This window comes from Saimiri boliviensis, chromosome 5 (genome assembly GCF_048565385.1).
Source record: "Saimiri boliviensis isolate mSaiBol1 chromosome 5, mSaiBol1.pri, whole genome shotgun sequence".
Lineage (NCBI taxonomy): Eukaryota > Metazoa > Chordata > Mammalia > Primates > Cebidae > Saimiri > Saimiri boliviensis.
Genome location: NC_133453.1, coordinates 98,487,690 through 98,506,982, shown reverse-complemented (window position 1 = coordinate 98,506,982; position 19,293 = coordinate 98,487,690). Strand labels below are relative to the sequence as shown.

Here is a 19,293-nt window from a genome sequence, read left to right as displayed (position 1 = left end):
ATACCTACTTAATAACATTTTGACTGAGAATAAAAAGATTGGACATTCCTTAGGGTAGCAAAATTATTTTTAACAATTTGGCAAGTATGATTTACGATAAAGATAGGTTTGGAATCATTTTCAAGGTTATTTTTCTGTGCATATTGACAGAAATGGACTTCTCCATTACAAAATACTGCTTTGCTTTGAGCAACATACAGTGTTCAATGGAACAAAACTGATTGACAAAGTTGTAATAAGCATTATATTCTAGAATATGCCCTTTACTATAGTAATGTCTATTTTATAGTTAAAGTAGGTAAAATCAAAACAATCTATAGTCCTTATTCAAGATGCACTGGCACATACATGACAGAAGCTTGAATATATCACTGCAATGATTTCAAGAGCATCTTAAAACACCTCAGTGACTTCAAATGACACAATGATTCAAGTATCATGTCCACTGTCATAAACAAGACCTGTCAGCAGTGCCATACATGTCTGAGACTCACCTCATTGCAGAGAAAGGTTTCAAATACACTGCCATGTAGGCAGGCTTCAGATTGAGATTACTAAAGTTTGTAATTTTTTTTTTTTTTTTTTTTTTTTGAGACGGAGTTTCGCTCTTGTTACCCAGGCTGGAGTGCAATGGCGCGATCTCGGCTCACCGCAACCTCCGCCTCCTGGGTTCAGGCAATTCTCCTGCCTCAGCCTCCTGAGTAGCTGGGATTACAGGCACGCACCACCATGCCCAGCTAATGTTTTGTATTTTTAGTAGAGACGGGGTTTCACCTTGTTGACCAGGATGGTCTTGATCTCTCGACCTCGTGATCCACCCGTCTCGGCCTCCCAAAGTGCTGGGATTACAGGCTTGAGCCACCGCGCCCGGCCTAAAGTTTGTAATTTTTAAAAGAGTACAGTGGTATAATGAAACCTGTGTTTAGGTACTAGTTCTGCTGCTTACTACGCATACAAGTTACCTGATTTGAGCCTCATCTACTTCACCTTAAAATGTCCTTAATGATAAATACACAAGTTATCTCAGGTTTTTAAGAATAGTAAATAAGAAATTGGAATAAATATAAAATATAAAATTATAAAACTCTGTAAATATTAAGTACATAAGTGTAAATATGTACCATGCAGATACATACACAAATGAAAATTTGACTTCCAGCCCTTATCTATTGTATCTAGACTGGGAGAAAGATGAAGAGCTGACAGTTGGTGTCCAAGGTGTACTGTGGAATTTCAACAGGCGATTAATACACTCATTTGTTAAAGTAAGCAAGTAGCATTCTTATTCAGCATTACTGACTGAATGCCCACAGGGTTACTGCGGATGGAGCGCCAGTAGAATAGCATCTATGGGTGAGCACTGGAGGAAATGAATGGAAGTCACTGTGAGTGGACCTGGACTGGAGAGGGTAAAGAAAGGAATTACAATAGCTAAGTGTTTTTGAAGATATAAGCAGAGAGTAAGAGAAGAGCCATGGATTTTAGATTCTACTCCAAAAGTAATGTGGTGTCTTGGAAGGTAATGTACTGGTAGGGGTTCAATTAGCAGCTTAAAAAAGCAGGGAGACTCTCAGAACTTTGTGTACATTATCCATGATAGGTAAGATGCTGACCCAAAATAGACTAATATGGGATAGATAAATGTGGATGTATTCTAAAGGCCATTCAGAGGTTAAAAAAAATCACGGCAGTGTTATGTGAAGAAAAATGAGGGAAAATTAAGGATGATTCTTCAGTTTCTGACCAGGAGAATTAGAAGGGAACATAAGGAGGTCAGGAAATGGAGGGGTGGTTTCAAGTTGGCTTACTAAATTGAAGATATTTATGCAGATATAAGTGGGAATCTCCAGCAAATAATTGAATACAGAGGTCAGCCTCCTAAGAACTATGCACAGTGGAAATACGCTTGTTTAATTTAAAATTTATCAAAACCTTTCTAACTCAGTCAACATTATTTGTCCTAATAAAGGTTATGAACGTGAACAGTAAAGATAAACATTTAAGGCATTATAATCATATGTGGGATTATTATGGGGTACTCATTTTTACCTGTAAATTCTAAGAAAATCACAAGAATATTCAAAATCTCTATATGTTGGGGCATGCACATTACTATAACACGCCTCATTAGGAACCAGAAATTTAAAAGTACAACACTGCCTGATGAAACGGAAGTAGAGTTACATTCTTTCAAAACCCATAATAATGGTTCCATCATGAAAAAGAAAGCTGCTTTTGTCAATAACTAAATCACCCCAGAAGCCAACCTCCAGCAACTGTAATCAACTATAGGAAAAAGCAGGTGAACACTTCCCCAAGAATTAGTAATATTTGAATTTCAAATTTCTTACATGAAGATTAAAAATGTTCCGGGTGCTCATCATTTAACAATAGCAGCGAGAAGGCGGCAAATAATTATAAAGAAATGAAAAGATTGACTATAGCAAAAGTTAATGTCAGAAAAATATAACTGGCATTTATCTTCACTAATCAATAATTCTGAAATCCACTCATTTATGTTCCAATTGAAGTCGTTCAAAATGTTTATTTTTCAAGACCTATAGGTATAAAAGCTAATTTGAGTGTTTTTATCACTTTGACTAAATGTAGGATTTTCTCTTAAATTACAAGAATGGGATTTAAGGTTTCTGAAACTATGCCTTTTAAGCAAGGTTGAGAGAGCAAAACACATCTCCAAAGAAAGTTTTAGATCGTGGATAATTGTGTATTTAGATAAGCAAGATTTCTTCTTTCAAATACAAAATGATACAATTTGGTGATTTAACGGAGCAAAAAAAAAAAACCCTTGTTTCATTGTCTTATCTACTTCAAAGTGACATATTGATTTTAAAGGGCTATGTGTTTACTTTTTGCAAGGTATTGTGATACCTTTTCTATGCATGTTATCGCTAGAATTTCCAATAACTCTGGAAATGGGTTCTCTGGGTGACACAGAGACACTGGGATGTATTGTATGATGATCAACAGAGTGGATCACCTACATTCACCCTGGGAATTTACTAAGGAATGTTAGACAATCAAATGAGCTTCTAATGCTGCCATTTTATCTGTAAAGTAGGGGAAATTACTAGATAATAAAATGTGAAGATTAAATAAATAAATATATATATACACAAATATACATAGAATTATGTTTTCCTCATATATTTTCAAGATATGTAGTATTATTACCACTGTCAGTGATAGTAATATTAGTAGTATTTATTTTTTTATTTTATTTTATTATTATTATTATTATTTATTTTTTTTTTTTTTGAGACGGAGTTTCGCCCTTGTTACCCAGGCTGGAGTGCAATGGCACGATCTCGGCTCACCGCAACCTCCGCCTCCTGGGTTCAGGCAATTCTCCTGCCTCAGCCTCCTGAGTAGCTGGGATTACAGGCACGCACCACCATGCCCAGCTAATTTTTTGTATTTTTTTTTTTAGTAGAGACGGGGTTTCACCATGTTGACCAGGATGGTCTCGATCTCTCGACCTCGTGATCCACCCGCCTCGGCCTCCCAAAGTGCTGGGATTACAGGCTTGAGCCACTGCGCCCGGCGCAGTAGTATTTATTATTAACTCAATGTTATATAGGATAAACTGAGACCAAGGGAGGCAGGTATAGTATAAAATCCAAGAATAACAAAGTCATTTAAGTGGTGGACCTTGAGCTAATCTAAAGTTTCATCTCAGCCCTGCACTAGGTCAGATCCTTGCAAGGTATTCCGAGAGTTTAGTTTCTTGCATACATAATTTGGACTAAACCAAGAGGAATGGAGGAGGATCACATAGAAGAGAGAGCGGCAACGGGATTACATCAAAGAGGAAAGGAAAACCAACAAAAACTGTCTGAAACTTGACTCTAAAAAAAAAATACTTGTACCATCGGAGGCAGTGTAAAATTCCCTTGGTAGCATTATTAGTTCATTTGTGTGTATAACCCTCATTTCTGTCCTAGGTACCTCTCGAATTTTCTAAGTAGACCCAGTCCACAGGAGGCACCTGTGAGGCCGATGGGTAAGGGATTACGTGAAACTGCCGAAGGTATGACATTTCTATAGAAAAGTTGTTCACATTTAAAGAATCTGTTTCTGAGAGGTGAAGTGGAATAGGTACCTTTGCAGTGTTTACCTCTATGACATAGTCAGAACAGCGTTCGAGAAAGTGGTACTAACAATGTTCGGAAACGTTCACTTGATTTCTCTTATTCTCCCCAGCGTTGAGATAACAGCTTCGCTGACTGAGAGAACGGGTAGAGGAAAGGGAGCATCCTCATGCCATAATGGCATCCTTTTCAGTAATTGGCACCAAAGTGCCCATCCAAAATACCGATCATGATTCACAGTTAGCTCTCTGTTATGAACTTTCCAACCTTATTACTCAAAACCGGGCTTCACACTTCTACACACTAACTAAAATGAATGACTCATTATTTTCTTTACATACCATGTTTCCATATCTTCTCAGACACTTTTTCTGTCTCTGTGTCCTCCTCCCTCCTTCCCATTTAATCTCAACCCAATCTGCCTTTGTAGACCTTACTTAAATGTCATATCCTATAGGAAATTTGGACTGATCCCCTATTTGAAGAATAATCTGAAGTCTCATAATAGTTCTAACTCTGTTTCTTCTGGGGCTTGTGTCACTGTCCACATCAATATCTATTTATTGGTGCTTACATTATATACCAAGTCATCATTTCAACCCGTTCAGCTCTGCATATCCAATGCTTAAAGGGTATATAATAAATGAAAGTACTATAATGGTTTTAGAGATTGACTGCCTTATAAAGGGCAAAAGTCTTCAAATTGAATGTAACCGTCATCAGAAAACAAGAAGAAAATCATGCAGGGGTGGAGATGCTGACTGAGGGTAAAGAGACAGAGTCCATGTCAGGAGTACATTCTAGCAGAGGGAAATATAACAGGTAACAACCCCTGGCATGAATAATGTTTGTTCCTTGTTGGAAAATGTTTGCTGTGACCCTCAAGTGATTTTGGAGCACTGCATTTTTATTTTTTTCCCTTTTTGTGGAGAATGGGTACTTGCTACATTGTCCAGGCAGGTCTCGAACCCCTGGGCTCAAGTTATCCTCTGACCTCTGCTTCCCTAAGTGCTGTGATTACAGGTATGAGCCACCGCACCTGGGAAGAGCACTGCCTTTGTGACTGTGACATAAAACTTAGTACCTGTGGTTGGGTGTGGTGGTTCACCCCTGTAATCCCAGCACTTTGGGAGGCCGAGGTGGGCAGATCACCTGAGGTCAGGGGTTCGAAACCAGGCTGGCCAACATGGCAAAACCCTGTCTCTACTAAAAATACAAAACAAAACAAAACAAAATGTATCCAAGCGTGGTGACACACACCTGTAGTCCCAGTTAGGAGGTTGAGGCAGGAGAATTGCTTGAACCCAGGAGGTGGAGGTGGCAGTGAGCCAAAATCGTGCCACTGCACTCCAGTCTGGGTGAGAGCAAGACTCCATCTCAATAAGAATAAATAAATACATAAAATAAAATAATTTTAAAAAGTACTACGTGTGGATTTTCTTTTCTTTTAGTAACAATATTTCTTCCCACTATAGCTAATGTCTTGAATGTGAGGAGACTTATTTATTGTCAGTCTAGCTGGATATTCAAGAGACATATGTTCTTTCCCTTTGCTATCACACTGTTTTGTGTTTTATTTTATTTTATTTTTTGTCATTTAATATTTAACATCTGAAATAATGTTTGAATTTTTATTTATTACTCCAGCTTCTAGCTTCTGAAATACAAACTACATAAATGAAAAAATCTTATCAGTTTTGTTTCTAAGTTAGTTTTTAGGTTTTACATTATCATTCTTCCTTGTTCATAAGCCCTCAAAATATTTATTATTATTATTATTATTATTATTATTATTATTATTATTGTTATTTGTGGTAATAGTAGCAGTAGCAGCAGTAGCTGTAGCAGTATTATAAGTTCCATTTCACACAGAAGCTAAACTTTGGTTTTCAGATTAATTCTCAATTTTTAAGTTGGCCTTTGTCACACAAGAGGTATTCAATATGAATGTATTAAATAAATAAACAGATTTTGGGGCTGAGTTTAAACCCATAACAGAATGTTGTTCTTAAAAAAGATTACTGTCTTATCTAATACAACAAGAGTTACATAAAAATTTTTTTTGGGGTCTCTGAGTGACTTCACAGTTCTTGATCTCTTGTTAAGTGCCTGTAGGTGTTCATTGCTGCTTTGTGAACAAATGTCTTTGTGAATAGAAGTCTTCTCCAGAGGAAAGAATAGTTTACACAGGCATTCAAGAACCACTGCTATCAAGGTAGCTAAATTTATGATAAAACAGATAACTGTACTCAGTTTCCCTAGTTGTAAAATTTCATGATAAGGATTAATTCATTATTTACAGAATAATGAACTATACCTACCTAACAGGCTGTCATCATTGCAGGTGCCATTAATCAAATATTTTCCTTCTGGACACACACAAGTGGCCCCAGAAGGGTTTAGCAAGCAGAGAAATTCACATGCTAAATCCAAGCATGGATTGGGTACTGGTTAAACAAAAGAAAAGAAAACAAAGAAATGTGTAAATATAGATACAATAGGCTTCAAAAGCATAAAATCAAATAAGGTGAAATGATTAATTAGCAATGTTGAAAAGTAATCACATCAAATTTCCACTGGGAGTATCTTACTCAATGTCATAATTCTCCTTTATAAGTGAAGAAAAATTACTACCCAATGTTCATCATTAATAGTAAGTTTGTCATACTCACGTTTTCCAAAAGAGAGGATAAATTATTTAAATATACTTTGTTACCCTTGCTTCTGGCTAATTGCTTTTGGCATAAGAGTTGGTCTTAGAACCTGAAGTACCATTGGGGCTCTGTCGAAAATTAAAGCCAATGGAAGTTTTGAGGGATCTAATTTTAATTTTAGATCTTCACAGAGCTGTTCTAACAAAAAACAAACAAACAAACAAACAAACAAAGGCCTCCCCTCCACCTTTTATTTATTAACACAAATGATTAAAATGCATATGTAACTTTTCAGTACAAGGTAAAAACAAATTAAAACTACGACTTAAAAAATGTCTAAAATGGCTTCCTTTCCATCAAGTAGGAGTTTGCGTGCATATGTGAATATATGCCATATGTATTTTTGTTTAAATTTTTATCCAGTGTACAGCCTTTGCTGTCATAACTGATATTTGACCTTTCCTAGAGATTATTTCATTAGAAAATAATTAAGCAGGAATGGTACCTAGGTAGCTGAGCTGGTGACTATGAGAGTGGCTTTTTTCTTTTTCTTTTTCTTTTTTTTTTCTGTAAGAACCACTATTCAAATGCCTATTATATTCAAGACAGGGTTTTAATTATTTACTTTCCACGAATGTGGCAATATTCAACTATGAATATGAATTAAACAAAACTAGAGGATGAGAGAAAGTGTCCTCATATTAACCTTGGAAACTTGTATGACAAATTATTGGTAAAGAGCAGCAAGACCTTGGATAGAATTTGAGGACTTTTAGGAAACTATATTTTGTTTTATTCTGTTGTGAGAACTGATTTGAATAAACACCAATTGCTAACTTTCCAAATAAATGCACCAAACAAGATAAAATCCATTTCACTTGCCATAAAGAGTAATTATAAAAAAAAGTCAATGATTTATCCACTCCTTCCTAGGAGGGAGAGTAACAATAATAAGTCATATGCAATACATCAGAGAAAACACACAACTCTTGGAAAGAGTTCTTTTTGTATATATTTAAGAACAGAAGGTTAATACTATGGTAATTACTTGTGGTTAGCAGTAAGAGTCAAAATGATGAACAAATAAATTTTCTTACTTGTATAGTTCATCTATATACTCACAAAGTTCTATTAAGAATTTTAGAAGCAGAATAGCAGATTATTGTAACAAAGACCATTTTAATTTCAAGAAAACTTGGCCAAATGCTGAAAATTTTCTCTGTTACGGCAGAATTAAAATATCTATATTTTGACTTCGGTAACTGAAAAAGTCTAGGGACATCAAAATCAAAGTTACTTAGCTTACTGGGGTTCAGACAGTTACATAGTTAATATATTTAAAAATACATTCGTGAGAGATATAAGAAAGAATTACCAATATAGATAACTTCGTAACATATGATACTTACAGTTCAGTTGTTTATAACGATGAGATATCAAAACACCTTTTGTTTTATCAATATTTAAAGCTAAATATTCTACTGAACCATGGCCAAATTTTTGTACTCGAAATACACCATTTTTAGGTCCTGCTCCATATATGTAATCTTCAAAGATATCGATCCTATGTGGATGTAATAAGCCTGGAATTTGAAAAAGGTGGTTATTAAAGTTTTAATGTACATACTCAGACTTTTAAAACTATGTTTTCCAAGACTATATTGAAAATCTTATTACTATTTAAAAATAAACTTTCAGGATTGGAATATTTATATTAGCTATGAAGTTCTTAGAATTAATATATCTAAAGTAAGGATATGCAATATAGTAAATATGCCACTCAAAATATAAAAATACACTTCCATCATCACTTTAATCATCTTTACTATCACAAAGCATTTGCTAGGGTTTATTATTTGCAGACTAATCCTCTATGCTATACAGTTGACCAAAAAAAAAAAAAAAAAAAAAAAAAAAAAAAAAAAAAAAAGCCAGTGTCATCTGTAGCAAAAAAACAGGCAGTTTAAACAACTCAGTTTGTGTTCTGAATCAAATAAATGATCAAATTATGTGCCTGAATGACTGATTAATTAAGCAATCATTAATCAATTTTAAAGACTAAATTCAAAAATATTTGACATCACTATTGTCCATTTCAGAAATGGAATAAACAAATGGTAAATGACAATCATTCATCTGACTAGTTTGGCTAAAAATAATAGTAACCATTATATTCACATTTTGTGACTTACTTTCAGAGATTTTATCAAAAGAATAATTATTTTAACTTTTAAAGCTAAAATATGTAGCAAATAAAATGACAGAACTTATATTTTACTAATAATCTGGAGGTTGTAAAGTGCCTTTGTATTTGTATATTTTTCTTAGTGATTTCATGAAATAGTAAAATCTGCACTAAAGCCAAGTTAACTTCATTGTAATTGATTATAGGGAAGAGGAATTTTTTTTTCATCTGAGGTCATTGATAGGAAAAAAAAAAAAAAAAAAAACCCACACACACTTTAGGCAAAGGTACAACAAAAAATTGATTTAATTGTTTTTCTTTCAATTTCCCCATTTGTGTTAAAAAAAAAAAAAACAGAAAGCAAACGCATATTCAGTAAATATATAACATGCAAGTATAAAAATTTCAAATGGGTATGATGAATAATTTGTGGTTACAAAAAATTGTGGGAAGGGGTTGAAGCAGGGAAAAGAAAGTAAAACAGAAAGCGGAGAAATTAGATTCAGCAGAAAGAACTGAGACAGCAGGCAGAAAAAAAAGTGTGAGGAACAGAAGGGAGCTGGAAAAAAATGAGACAGTAAAAAATAGGAGGCAGGCAGAGAGGTGGGTATAAAAAAGATCTAGCAACGGAAGAGCACAGTTGATTGGGTGGTCACTGGTGGTACAGTTAAATGGTCATTTTTGACACATTGCTGTTTATATGAATAAGGGTAACAATCGTCACTGTGATATTTTGCTACATACAGTATCTCATTTTTGGCTTGTTATCATTGCAATTTGAAATAAAAGTTAGTGTTCACAGGTGCTGATCTTGACTACTATAAGTGATCTTCACAGAATGGAATAGCATGGAAGCCACAGAATAAAATTATTTTCTGAATCTGGGCAGCAGTGGCCACGTTTGTCCAAGTCAAGATGGACAAAATTCTGTCCTGGCCTCTTTGTTTTTCCGGTAGGTATGAACATTTTAATTACCAGTAAGAGTTATAAATTGAAAGTAGAAAGAATTTAAGGAAATCCAGAATGCAAAGCATTCATACTTACATTTATGTATTAGTATTTAACACTCTCAGTAACAATCAAAAATGAAGACAAAAGCACTTCACAAACCTTGTTTGCTGCTGACAGAGACTACTGAATTAGAGCCATCATACAGAACACTGCCAATGATGGAGAGCTCGAAGTCAGCCCAATATATGCGTTCACTAAAATAATCCACAGCCAAACCTGCAAAATCAACACATACAAGACAAATAGTGCAAACAAATTTGAAATTATTCAAAATCATATTTTTGCTTCTTATTGTGTAATTACAGATGACATTTGTCTTCGTGCATCATAGAAAGTACCCAGTGCCCATCATGATACTGTAGAAATCAGAAAAAATGACTCAGTCTTTATCTCAAATACATGGGTTCAGAGTACATGGCATTTACTTAACAAACTCTAGCAAAAGTCTTGTTTCACATTGGAAAATCTGCCCCAACTATCCCTTCTACCGGGATTTATGGTTGCTTAATTATAGCTATTCTCTAATAGACTTTTCCCTAATTTCATTTTCGCCTTTGTATTGTAAAGAGAATGAATTCATTACTTAAATCATTTATCCAACCATTATTTAAAATGAGTTAGTGTAATTATTTGTATTTTTAATTTTTTCAAGAAAGTATAGTTCTCAGAATATAAAAGGTTCATGTACTTAATTAAAGACATTTTAACCCATTAACAATTGGCTGACAGTGTTATTGGACATCTGTGTACATGCTGAAGTTAATGTGACTAAAGATTGATGTTGCCCAGGTGTAGCGGGTCACATCTGTAATCTCAGCACTTCGGGAGGCGAAGGGGGGCAGATCACAAGGTCAGGAGTTTGAGTTCAGCCTGGCCAGCATGGTGAAACCACATCTCTACTAAAAACACAAAACTTAGCCGGGTGTTGTGGTGCATGCCTGCAACCCAGCTACTCAGGAGGCTGAGGCAGGAGAATTACTTGAACCTGGGAGGCAGAGGTCAGTGAGTGGAGATCACACCATTGCACTCCAGTCTAAGCAACAGAGTGAGACCCTGTCTTAAAAATAAAAATAAAAATAAAAATAATAATAATAATAATAAATAGATTGATGTTTATGGTAGAGAAGAATAAAAGGAAAGTTGTCAATTAAATTTCTAGTGATGCTTAAATTAATTTTCTCTGAGACTGTCTTCATTTTTATCATAGGTAGATGTCAGTGAATGATAATGGACTGAAATAATATACATTAAAAATAATATTTTTCTACTGTTTTAGTTCTAATTTTTGATTTCATGAATGTGATTAAAATCCATTCAGTATATTTTTGTAAGATATCCTCAACATACAGAATATCTAAGAAAGTAAAATTCCTTAAATATGGAGGAGTATTATGTGTGACTCAGGAATTCTATAATAAATCTTCACTGCTGTAGATTAATTTTTGTGGCATAGCTAATGTCTAAATATGACATACTGCATACCCTGAAAGAACAATGCAGTTATATACCTGAGGCAACTGAAGAGCTTTCCCAGTCAGAACATTGAATAAGCAACTGCAGTATATTTTAATGGCAAGGCAACTAAATGAAAGGTACTTTTGAGTCTGTGCTAGACCTTCATTCCTGTGTAACTGAACCAAGACTTAATAATCAGAATATAAATAATCCATGTTGGAAATCATTTGTGAATAATTATTCAATTAATTATAAATATTTAGCCTATGTGTAATCAAACTAAATATTTTGTTCCTCAAGTAATGTATAGAGATGTACCATGCGTGACCAGATTATGAGAAATAATTTAACAATTAAGCAAGTGGTCCTTGTTTTACCGGTTTCTGCTCAATGAGTAATTTGCTCTTTGAAGTCACGTAAAAAGAGATTTTTTTGCATTTTCACACAGAATTATGAGTAATATGAACCACAAATTATCCAATGTTTTTTGCTGCTGCTCCTATAGTTCAAAACAGCTGACTGAGAAGGGTTAAAAACATGTTTCTCTCTCCTTTACCAATGTGCTACAATAATGAAGTAGCTAAAACAAAAACCTGTTCCTGATAACATTAGTTTTATACTTAAAAGTATTAATATTGGCAATCATGGAAAAAAAAAAAAAACAATGAGTATGTAATCCAATTTAATCAACAATATTGTTTTTCAGACTCAGAGGCAGTAAAAAGTTCTCAAAAGTGTCATATATTGCATTATTGGTCTAGGTTGGTCTAAGACATACCCATCTTTATCAGCTCTGTCCATAGTTTGTATTATTGGATGGAATACAACTAGATAAAAATTATATAACAAAGTTTATAGATGAGTGGAATTTATACTCCAGAAAATCCACAAATCGATAATTTTGATTTTTTTATTAAGCCCTTTAATAAAAGAGATAGACTTCTAAATTAAAAAGTTAATAAAGGAATCAACTAACTTTTTCTGTTATAGGATGAGAATCAAGTTTATATGAATGAACAAGTTCATGTCTATCTTTAAAATATCACAACTTCTTTTGTTCTGTAATAAAGAACCAATAATAAAATGGGGGAAAAATCAATTCTCAAGAAACTCATTCTTACCTGAACAGGGAAAGATGAATATTTGGAACCAAGTCAATAGAACCACAGAAAATTAGAAATAAAATGCCATATTTCTTGTAATCAAGTATAATGGAATCACAGTTTGAAAGGTTTATAAAAGATAAAGACATAGGCTCACTAAGTTTTAGTGACACAAGATAATGGAGCTAATCATGTAGTCATTTGCTTTACATCTCCCTTGATATCAAGACTACTATTACACTTTTGGATTTTAAATTTCACTTTTGTTGAACTTTAAAATTTTCTAAGATCTACTAGTTTCCCTATTTCCATCATAGGCTGGAACAAATGAAAGAAAAAAAGAAAATGGAAAAAAACAAAATGTTATACGAAATGACTATAATATGTAACACATTGATTTTTAAGAGGCAGGACTTGGAGAGAACAATAAATTTAAATCACTGTTTTTCAGAAATGGAGAAAAAGATTTTAACATTCTGTTTTAATGGAAAGCCAAGATTTGTAAGATAGTAATAATCATCAAGTGTAAACTACTATATTCTTAATTTAAGAGGTGATACAAGGAGCCAAAGTGGGGGGAAAAAACTAGATACAAACTGTTATGATAAATTTATTTTTAAAAGTTTTAGAGGTATTTTTTGAGTTCAGTTGCCTACTTCAAGTTTTAGATTAGAAACTACATTAAAGTTATGTTTTTATACACACATACACACAAACTTATTTTTCATACACACACACACACACACACACACACACACACACACACACACCCATCTGTTTATAACAGTGTTGGTAAACTAAATTGAAGTAACAGTACAATAATCCTAACATTTATATACACTTTATTTAATTAGAGAACTTGTGTTGGCCAATGAATTCGCTTAATGAATCAAACAATTATGAGTGCTCCAGGGCCAGTATGTAGTTATTTATTTTCTTAGAAATTGCTGCAATTTGGAGGAGATAGGAGGCAACATAAATATGCTTTTAAATATCAAAGAATGTAATTTGTATAGTTAAATATCAAAATACATAGTTTAAATATCAAATAATATAGTTAAATATCAAAGAATATCGTTTGAAATCAAACTGATGTAATACTACATACCCTCCTTACTAGATGCAAAGCTGGAAAGTGTCCTTGTCTGACACCCTGCATACTCATGGGTATCTCCCCTGTACCACTCACTGCCAGGTACAATGTACAGAGCAAACAACAAAAGAGTTCATGCTCCTCAAACCTCAAAATAAGAAGAGCCGTTTATGAGAAACCCATAGCCAATATCACACTGAATGGCAAAAGTGGGAGCATTTCCCTTGAAAAGTAGCACAAGACAAGAATGCCCTCTCTCACCACTGCTATTATACATAGTACTGAAATTTCCGGCCACAGCAATCTGGCAAGAGAAATAAATAAAGAGTATTCAAATAGGAAGAGAGAAAGGCAAACCATCTCTGTTTGCAGATCATATGATCCTATATCTAGAAAACCCCATTTTCTTAGCTCAAAAGCTTCTTAAGCTGATAAGCAACTTCACGAAAGTCTTAGGATACTAAATCAATACGCAAAAATCGCATGCATTCCTATACACTAACAATAGACAAGCAGAGAGCCAAATCATGAATGAACTCACATTCACAATTGTTACAAAGACAACAAAATACTTAGAAATACAGCTAACAAGAGAAATGAAGGACCTATTCAAGGAGAACTATAAACCACTGCTCAAATAAATCAGAGAAAACAGAAAGAGACGGAAAAACACACCATGCTCATGGATAAAAAGAATAAATATTGTGAAAATGTCCATACTACCCAAAGTAATTTATAAATGTAATGCTATTCCAGTTAAACGATCATTGATATCTTTCACTAAATTAGAAAAAGAAAAAAAAATACTTTAAGATTTATAGGGCCTAGATGTGGTGGCTCACACCTATAATCCCAGAACTTTGAGCAGCTGAAGTGGGTTTATCACTTGAGATCAGGGGTTCAAGACCAGCCTGGCCAACATGGTGAAACCCTGCCTCTACTAAAAATACAAAAACTAGCTGGGCATGGTAGTGGGTGCTTCTAATCCCATCTACTTGGGACGTTGAGGCAGGAGAATTGCTTGAACCTGGAAGGCAGAGGCTGGAGTGAACCAGAATTGTGCCACTGCACTCCAGCCTGGGTAACAGGGCAAGACTCTGTTTCAAAAATAATAGTAATGATAATAATAATATGGAATCAAAAAAGAGCCCATGTAGCTAAGATAATTCTAAGCAAAAAGAATAAAGCTGGAGGCATCACATTACCTGACTTCAAACTATACTACAAAGCTACAGTAACCAAAACACCATGGTACTGGTACAAAAACAGACACATAGACCAATGGAACAAAGAGAGAGCTCATAAATAAGATTACACATTTACAACCATCTGATTTTCAACAAACCTGACAAAAGCAAGCAATGGGGAAAGAAGTCCATATTTAACAAATAGTGCTAGGAGAACTGGATAGCCATGTGCAAAAAATTGAAACTGGATCCCTTCCTTACACCTTATACAAAAATTAACTTAAGATGGATTAAAGACTTAAATGGGAAACCCAAATCTATAAAAATCCTAGAAGAAAATTTAGGAAATACTATTCAGGACATAGGCACAGGCAAAGATTTCATGATAAAGATACCAAAAGCAATTGTAAGAAAATTAAAAAAAAAAATAACAAATGTGATCTAATTTAACTAATAGTGCTTCTACACAGCAAAAGAAACTATCAGAGTGAACAGACAACTTACAGAATGGGAGAAACTTTTTGTAATCTACCCATGTGACAAAGATATAAATTCAGAATCTACAAGGAACTTAAATTTACAAGAAAAAAAACAACCTCAGTACAAAGTAGGCAAAGACATCAACAGACACTTTTCAAAACAAGACATGCATGTGGCCAACAAACATATGAAAAAAAGCTCAACAGCACTATTATTAGAGAAATGCAAATCAGGAGAACAGTGGGATAGCATCTCACATTAGTCAGAATGGCAATTATTAAAAAGTTAAGACACGAATGTTCATTGCAGCACTGTTTACAATAGCAAAGACCTGGAACCAACCCAAATGCCCAACGATGATAGACTGGATAGGGAAAATGTGGTACATATACACCATGGAATATTATGCAGCCATCAAAAACGATGAGTTCACGTCCTTTGTAGGGACATGGATGAACCTGGAAACCATCATTCTCAGCAAACTGACACAAGAGCAGAAAATCAAACACCATATATTCTCGCTCATAGGCGGGTGTTGAACAATGAGAACACATGGACACAGGGAGGGGAGCACTACACACTGGGGTCCGTTGGGGGGAAATGGGGGAGGGGTGGGGGGGTGGGGAGGTGGGAAGAGATATCATGGGGAGAAATGACAGATACAGGTGAGGGGACGGAAGGCAGCAAAGCACACTGCCATGTGTGTACCTATGCAACAATCTTGCATGTTCATCACATGTACCCCAAAACCTAAAATACAATAAAAAAAAAAAAAGAAACAATAGATGTTGATGAGGCTGTGGAGAAATAGGACCACCTTTACACTGTTGGTCAGAATGTAAATTAGTTCAACCATTGTGGAAAACAGTGTGGCAATTCCTCAAACACCTAGAATCAGAAATATTATTTGACCCAGCAATCCCATTGCTGGGTATACACCCAAAAGAACATAAATAATTGTATTATAAAGATACATACATGCATATATTCATCACAGCACTGTTCACAATAGCAAAGGAATTGGAATCAACCCAAATGCACATCAATGATAGACTGCATAAAAAAAAATGTGGTACATGTACACTGTGGAATACTATGCAGCCATAAAAAGGAATGAGATTATGTCCTTTTCAGGGACATGGATGGACCTGGAAGCCATTATTCTCAGCAAAAAGAGTTTATGTTCCTGCTTTCATAGAGCTGGTTACTCAACTGCCACATACTTGATTGAAACAGAACATATATTATATTTATTGTGTCTTATACAGTGCCCAATAACTAATAATAAGTGTGTCATGTGAAGGCACATATTATTTGACTCAATTTTTAAATCAAAATTATGCAATGGCTCAATAGTGGCTAAAAGGTTATATTGAAGCCCCTTGGCACCTAAGGGTCTTCTATTCTCACATGTTATATCACCCAACTTGTGCCCTTCTAGATGTGTCATGATTCCTGACATCAGCAGAGCAACCATGTGCTCTACACTAGAGCCCCTGGCTCAGAGGACTATATTATTTCATATATCTGGTATTTTTAAGTTAGTTATTGTTATATTTTTTAAAAGGGAGTGTCACTCCTGTTACTCAGGTGTCCGTGTAATGATGGGATCTCACCTCACTGCAACCTCTGGCTCCTGGGTTCAAGCGATTCTCATGCCTCAATCTACAAAGTAGCTGGGATTAACAGGTACCTGCCACCATGCCCAGCTAATTTTCTTGTATTTTTAGTAGACATAGGGTTTCACCATGTTGGCCAGGCTGGTCTCAAACTCCTGACCTCAGGTGATCCACCTGACTTGGCCTCCCAAAGTACTGGGATTATAGGCATGAACCACCATTTTCAGCCAACCTTTCACTTTTCTATTGATAAAGCAAAAGTTTGAAGGAAATACGTTCATTTATGAGATCTCACAGCTAATAAATAATCCACTGATATTAAAAACCAGTTGTATTTGACCCCAAACAAGAGCTTTCTAAAAATTTACTCATGATGGATTACCTGTCCATTCTTCAAATACTTACTCAAATGTCACTTTTCACATAGTTTTTCTGTATTGGAGATTATCTTTCTCACCTCTAAACTCTGATATTATAAAACATGAAACAATTCTCACCTTTTGCAAAAACGACACTTACTTCTGCACATGCCTTATTTTTTTCTTTCGCGAATGTAAAATTTGTGAGAAAAAGGACCGTGTCATGTTCATCACTAAATTACCCATAAGAGTTGCTGAGATGAATGGGTAAAACATGGAAGATGTCAAATCCATGCATCTATCACTAGGACCAGTGTTGGAGACGCTGTTGTACCTGTGCAGATCTTTACTAAACAGGAGTACCCAATTTCACATTGGTGCTTTTGCAATGAGGACTCACACCTATTCTCCTTCTCCAGATAATTGTGCTTAACTGATTGAAGCAGCTTTGCTTGGAACATCATTGCCCCAAGGCCAATTAATGACTGAAGGATTACATATAAAGCAGATGCCCTTGCCTGTCATAAATTTATGCTCCAAACATAAGCCTAGACTAGACTTCACCTGAAACACAGTTTACTGGATTCCTTCCCCTCCTCTCTATCTTTTACAGCTTTCTTCTGCATAGCACTTCCTTCATAAATGACTTTTACAAGAATCCTCACCTTAGGCACCCTCCTAAGTACCATCCTACAGGTAATTCTACAAATTGCTGCCACTGCCATTCTTTAAAATAAAAACAAACTATATATACTATTAATATGATTATGTGAAATGATAACACCAAAGAAGTATTTTTAAAATGGAAACTGTGTTTGAGATTATGCCACTCACCTTGCCAATACCCGCAAAAAGCTCTCTTTAAAGCTAGAATAGAATCCAGTTTTGCATTTGAGGGCCCTAGTAACCTTGCTATCCTCATATCTTCCAGGCTCCTGAATTGTTTATATGCTTCTAGGCATACTAACCTTCTTGCTGTTTTCATGCTAAGCTAATTTCTTACTCAGAACTGACTATTCTCTTTTTTTAACAAGCTCTTTCCTTACAACTTCATATCGCTTGCTACTTCTCTTTTTTTTAGATTTTTCAATATCACCCTTCTATAGATGACTTCTCCGATCATCAAAACTAAAGTAGTACTTTCATTGACAGCCCACCTGTCACTATGGTTTTTTGTATAGCACACATAAATATGTGACAGTATATATAAATACATATTCTATCCTTTATAGGAATATAGATTTCATGAAGGTTAGAACTTGCTTCCCATTGTTCCGTTAGCATTTGAAATAATTTCTGGCACATTTGTTAATGAGCATGGAATGGAAACAGATTTATGTTAACAGACTAAATTTCAAATATTGCTTCTTCCCATAAAGAGTAAAAGCAATCTAAATGAATGGAAAGTTATAAAACATTAACAATTAATAAGAACATAAGCACTAAATATAAATAATTTAAACTAGAAAAGATATTACAATGCATAATTGTTAATACTATGTGCACTATAAACAATGCATTATGTCCTTTTGTGGAGGTGTAGTCAGTGGAAAGTGGGTGGCACAGAGACCCTGAAGCTCCTGTTGTCTGAAAATGTTTTAGTGAAGACGTACTAAAGTTAGATGTACAAGATGAGAAAGATTCAGCTAGGTAGAGAAGGTTTGGAAGGACATTCTAGATGGGGGAGGTGGGAGAAAAATGGCATGGGAAAAAGACCATGGAGACAGAAAAGATCTGAACTTCTGGGCAGTCCTGAGAACACACAACGTTTGGAGTAGCAGCGTAGATGGCAAGTCAGCCTGGGAGATTAAAGCCAAATTGAAAAGAGCTCTGAATGAAAAGGCAAAACATCATCAAACCTGTCCTTCACATAAACTATTTACATTTAGCCACCTATTTGTTCATTTCATCTCTCATCCTCTAGAAATATTTCCAAATATCCCAACTTCATTTACATACATATGTAAAAATACCCTAATGGACCTCTACAAACTCTCAACATTTCATGCCTGTGAAATCCGACAAATAGCCCTACAAT

General features: G+C 34.9%; 1 protein-coding gene across 3 annotated transcripts in view; it reads right to left on the bottom strand.

The window, feature by feature from the left end:
- Window positions 1-19,293, bottom strand: part of LRP1B (LDL receptor related protein 1B) — a 1,884,038-nt gene that overhangs the window by 80,435 nt on the left and 1,784,310 nt on the right. For all 3 annotated transcript variants that reach the window (XM_003921997.4, XM_074399735.1, XM_074399736.1), the window contains 3 exons: window positions 10,059-10,175; window positions 8,173-8,346; window positions 6,431-6,556 (listed from right to left, as the gene is read on the bottom strand). In XM_003921997.4, the coding sequence (XP_003922046.1) occupies window positions 6,431-6,556; window positions 8,173-8,346; window positions 10,059-10,175 (417 nt within the window). The remainder of the gene's footprint in view (window positions 1-6,430; window positions 6,557-8,172; window positions 8,347-10,058; window positions 10,176-19,293) is intronic.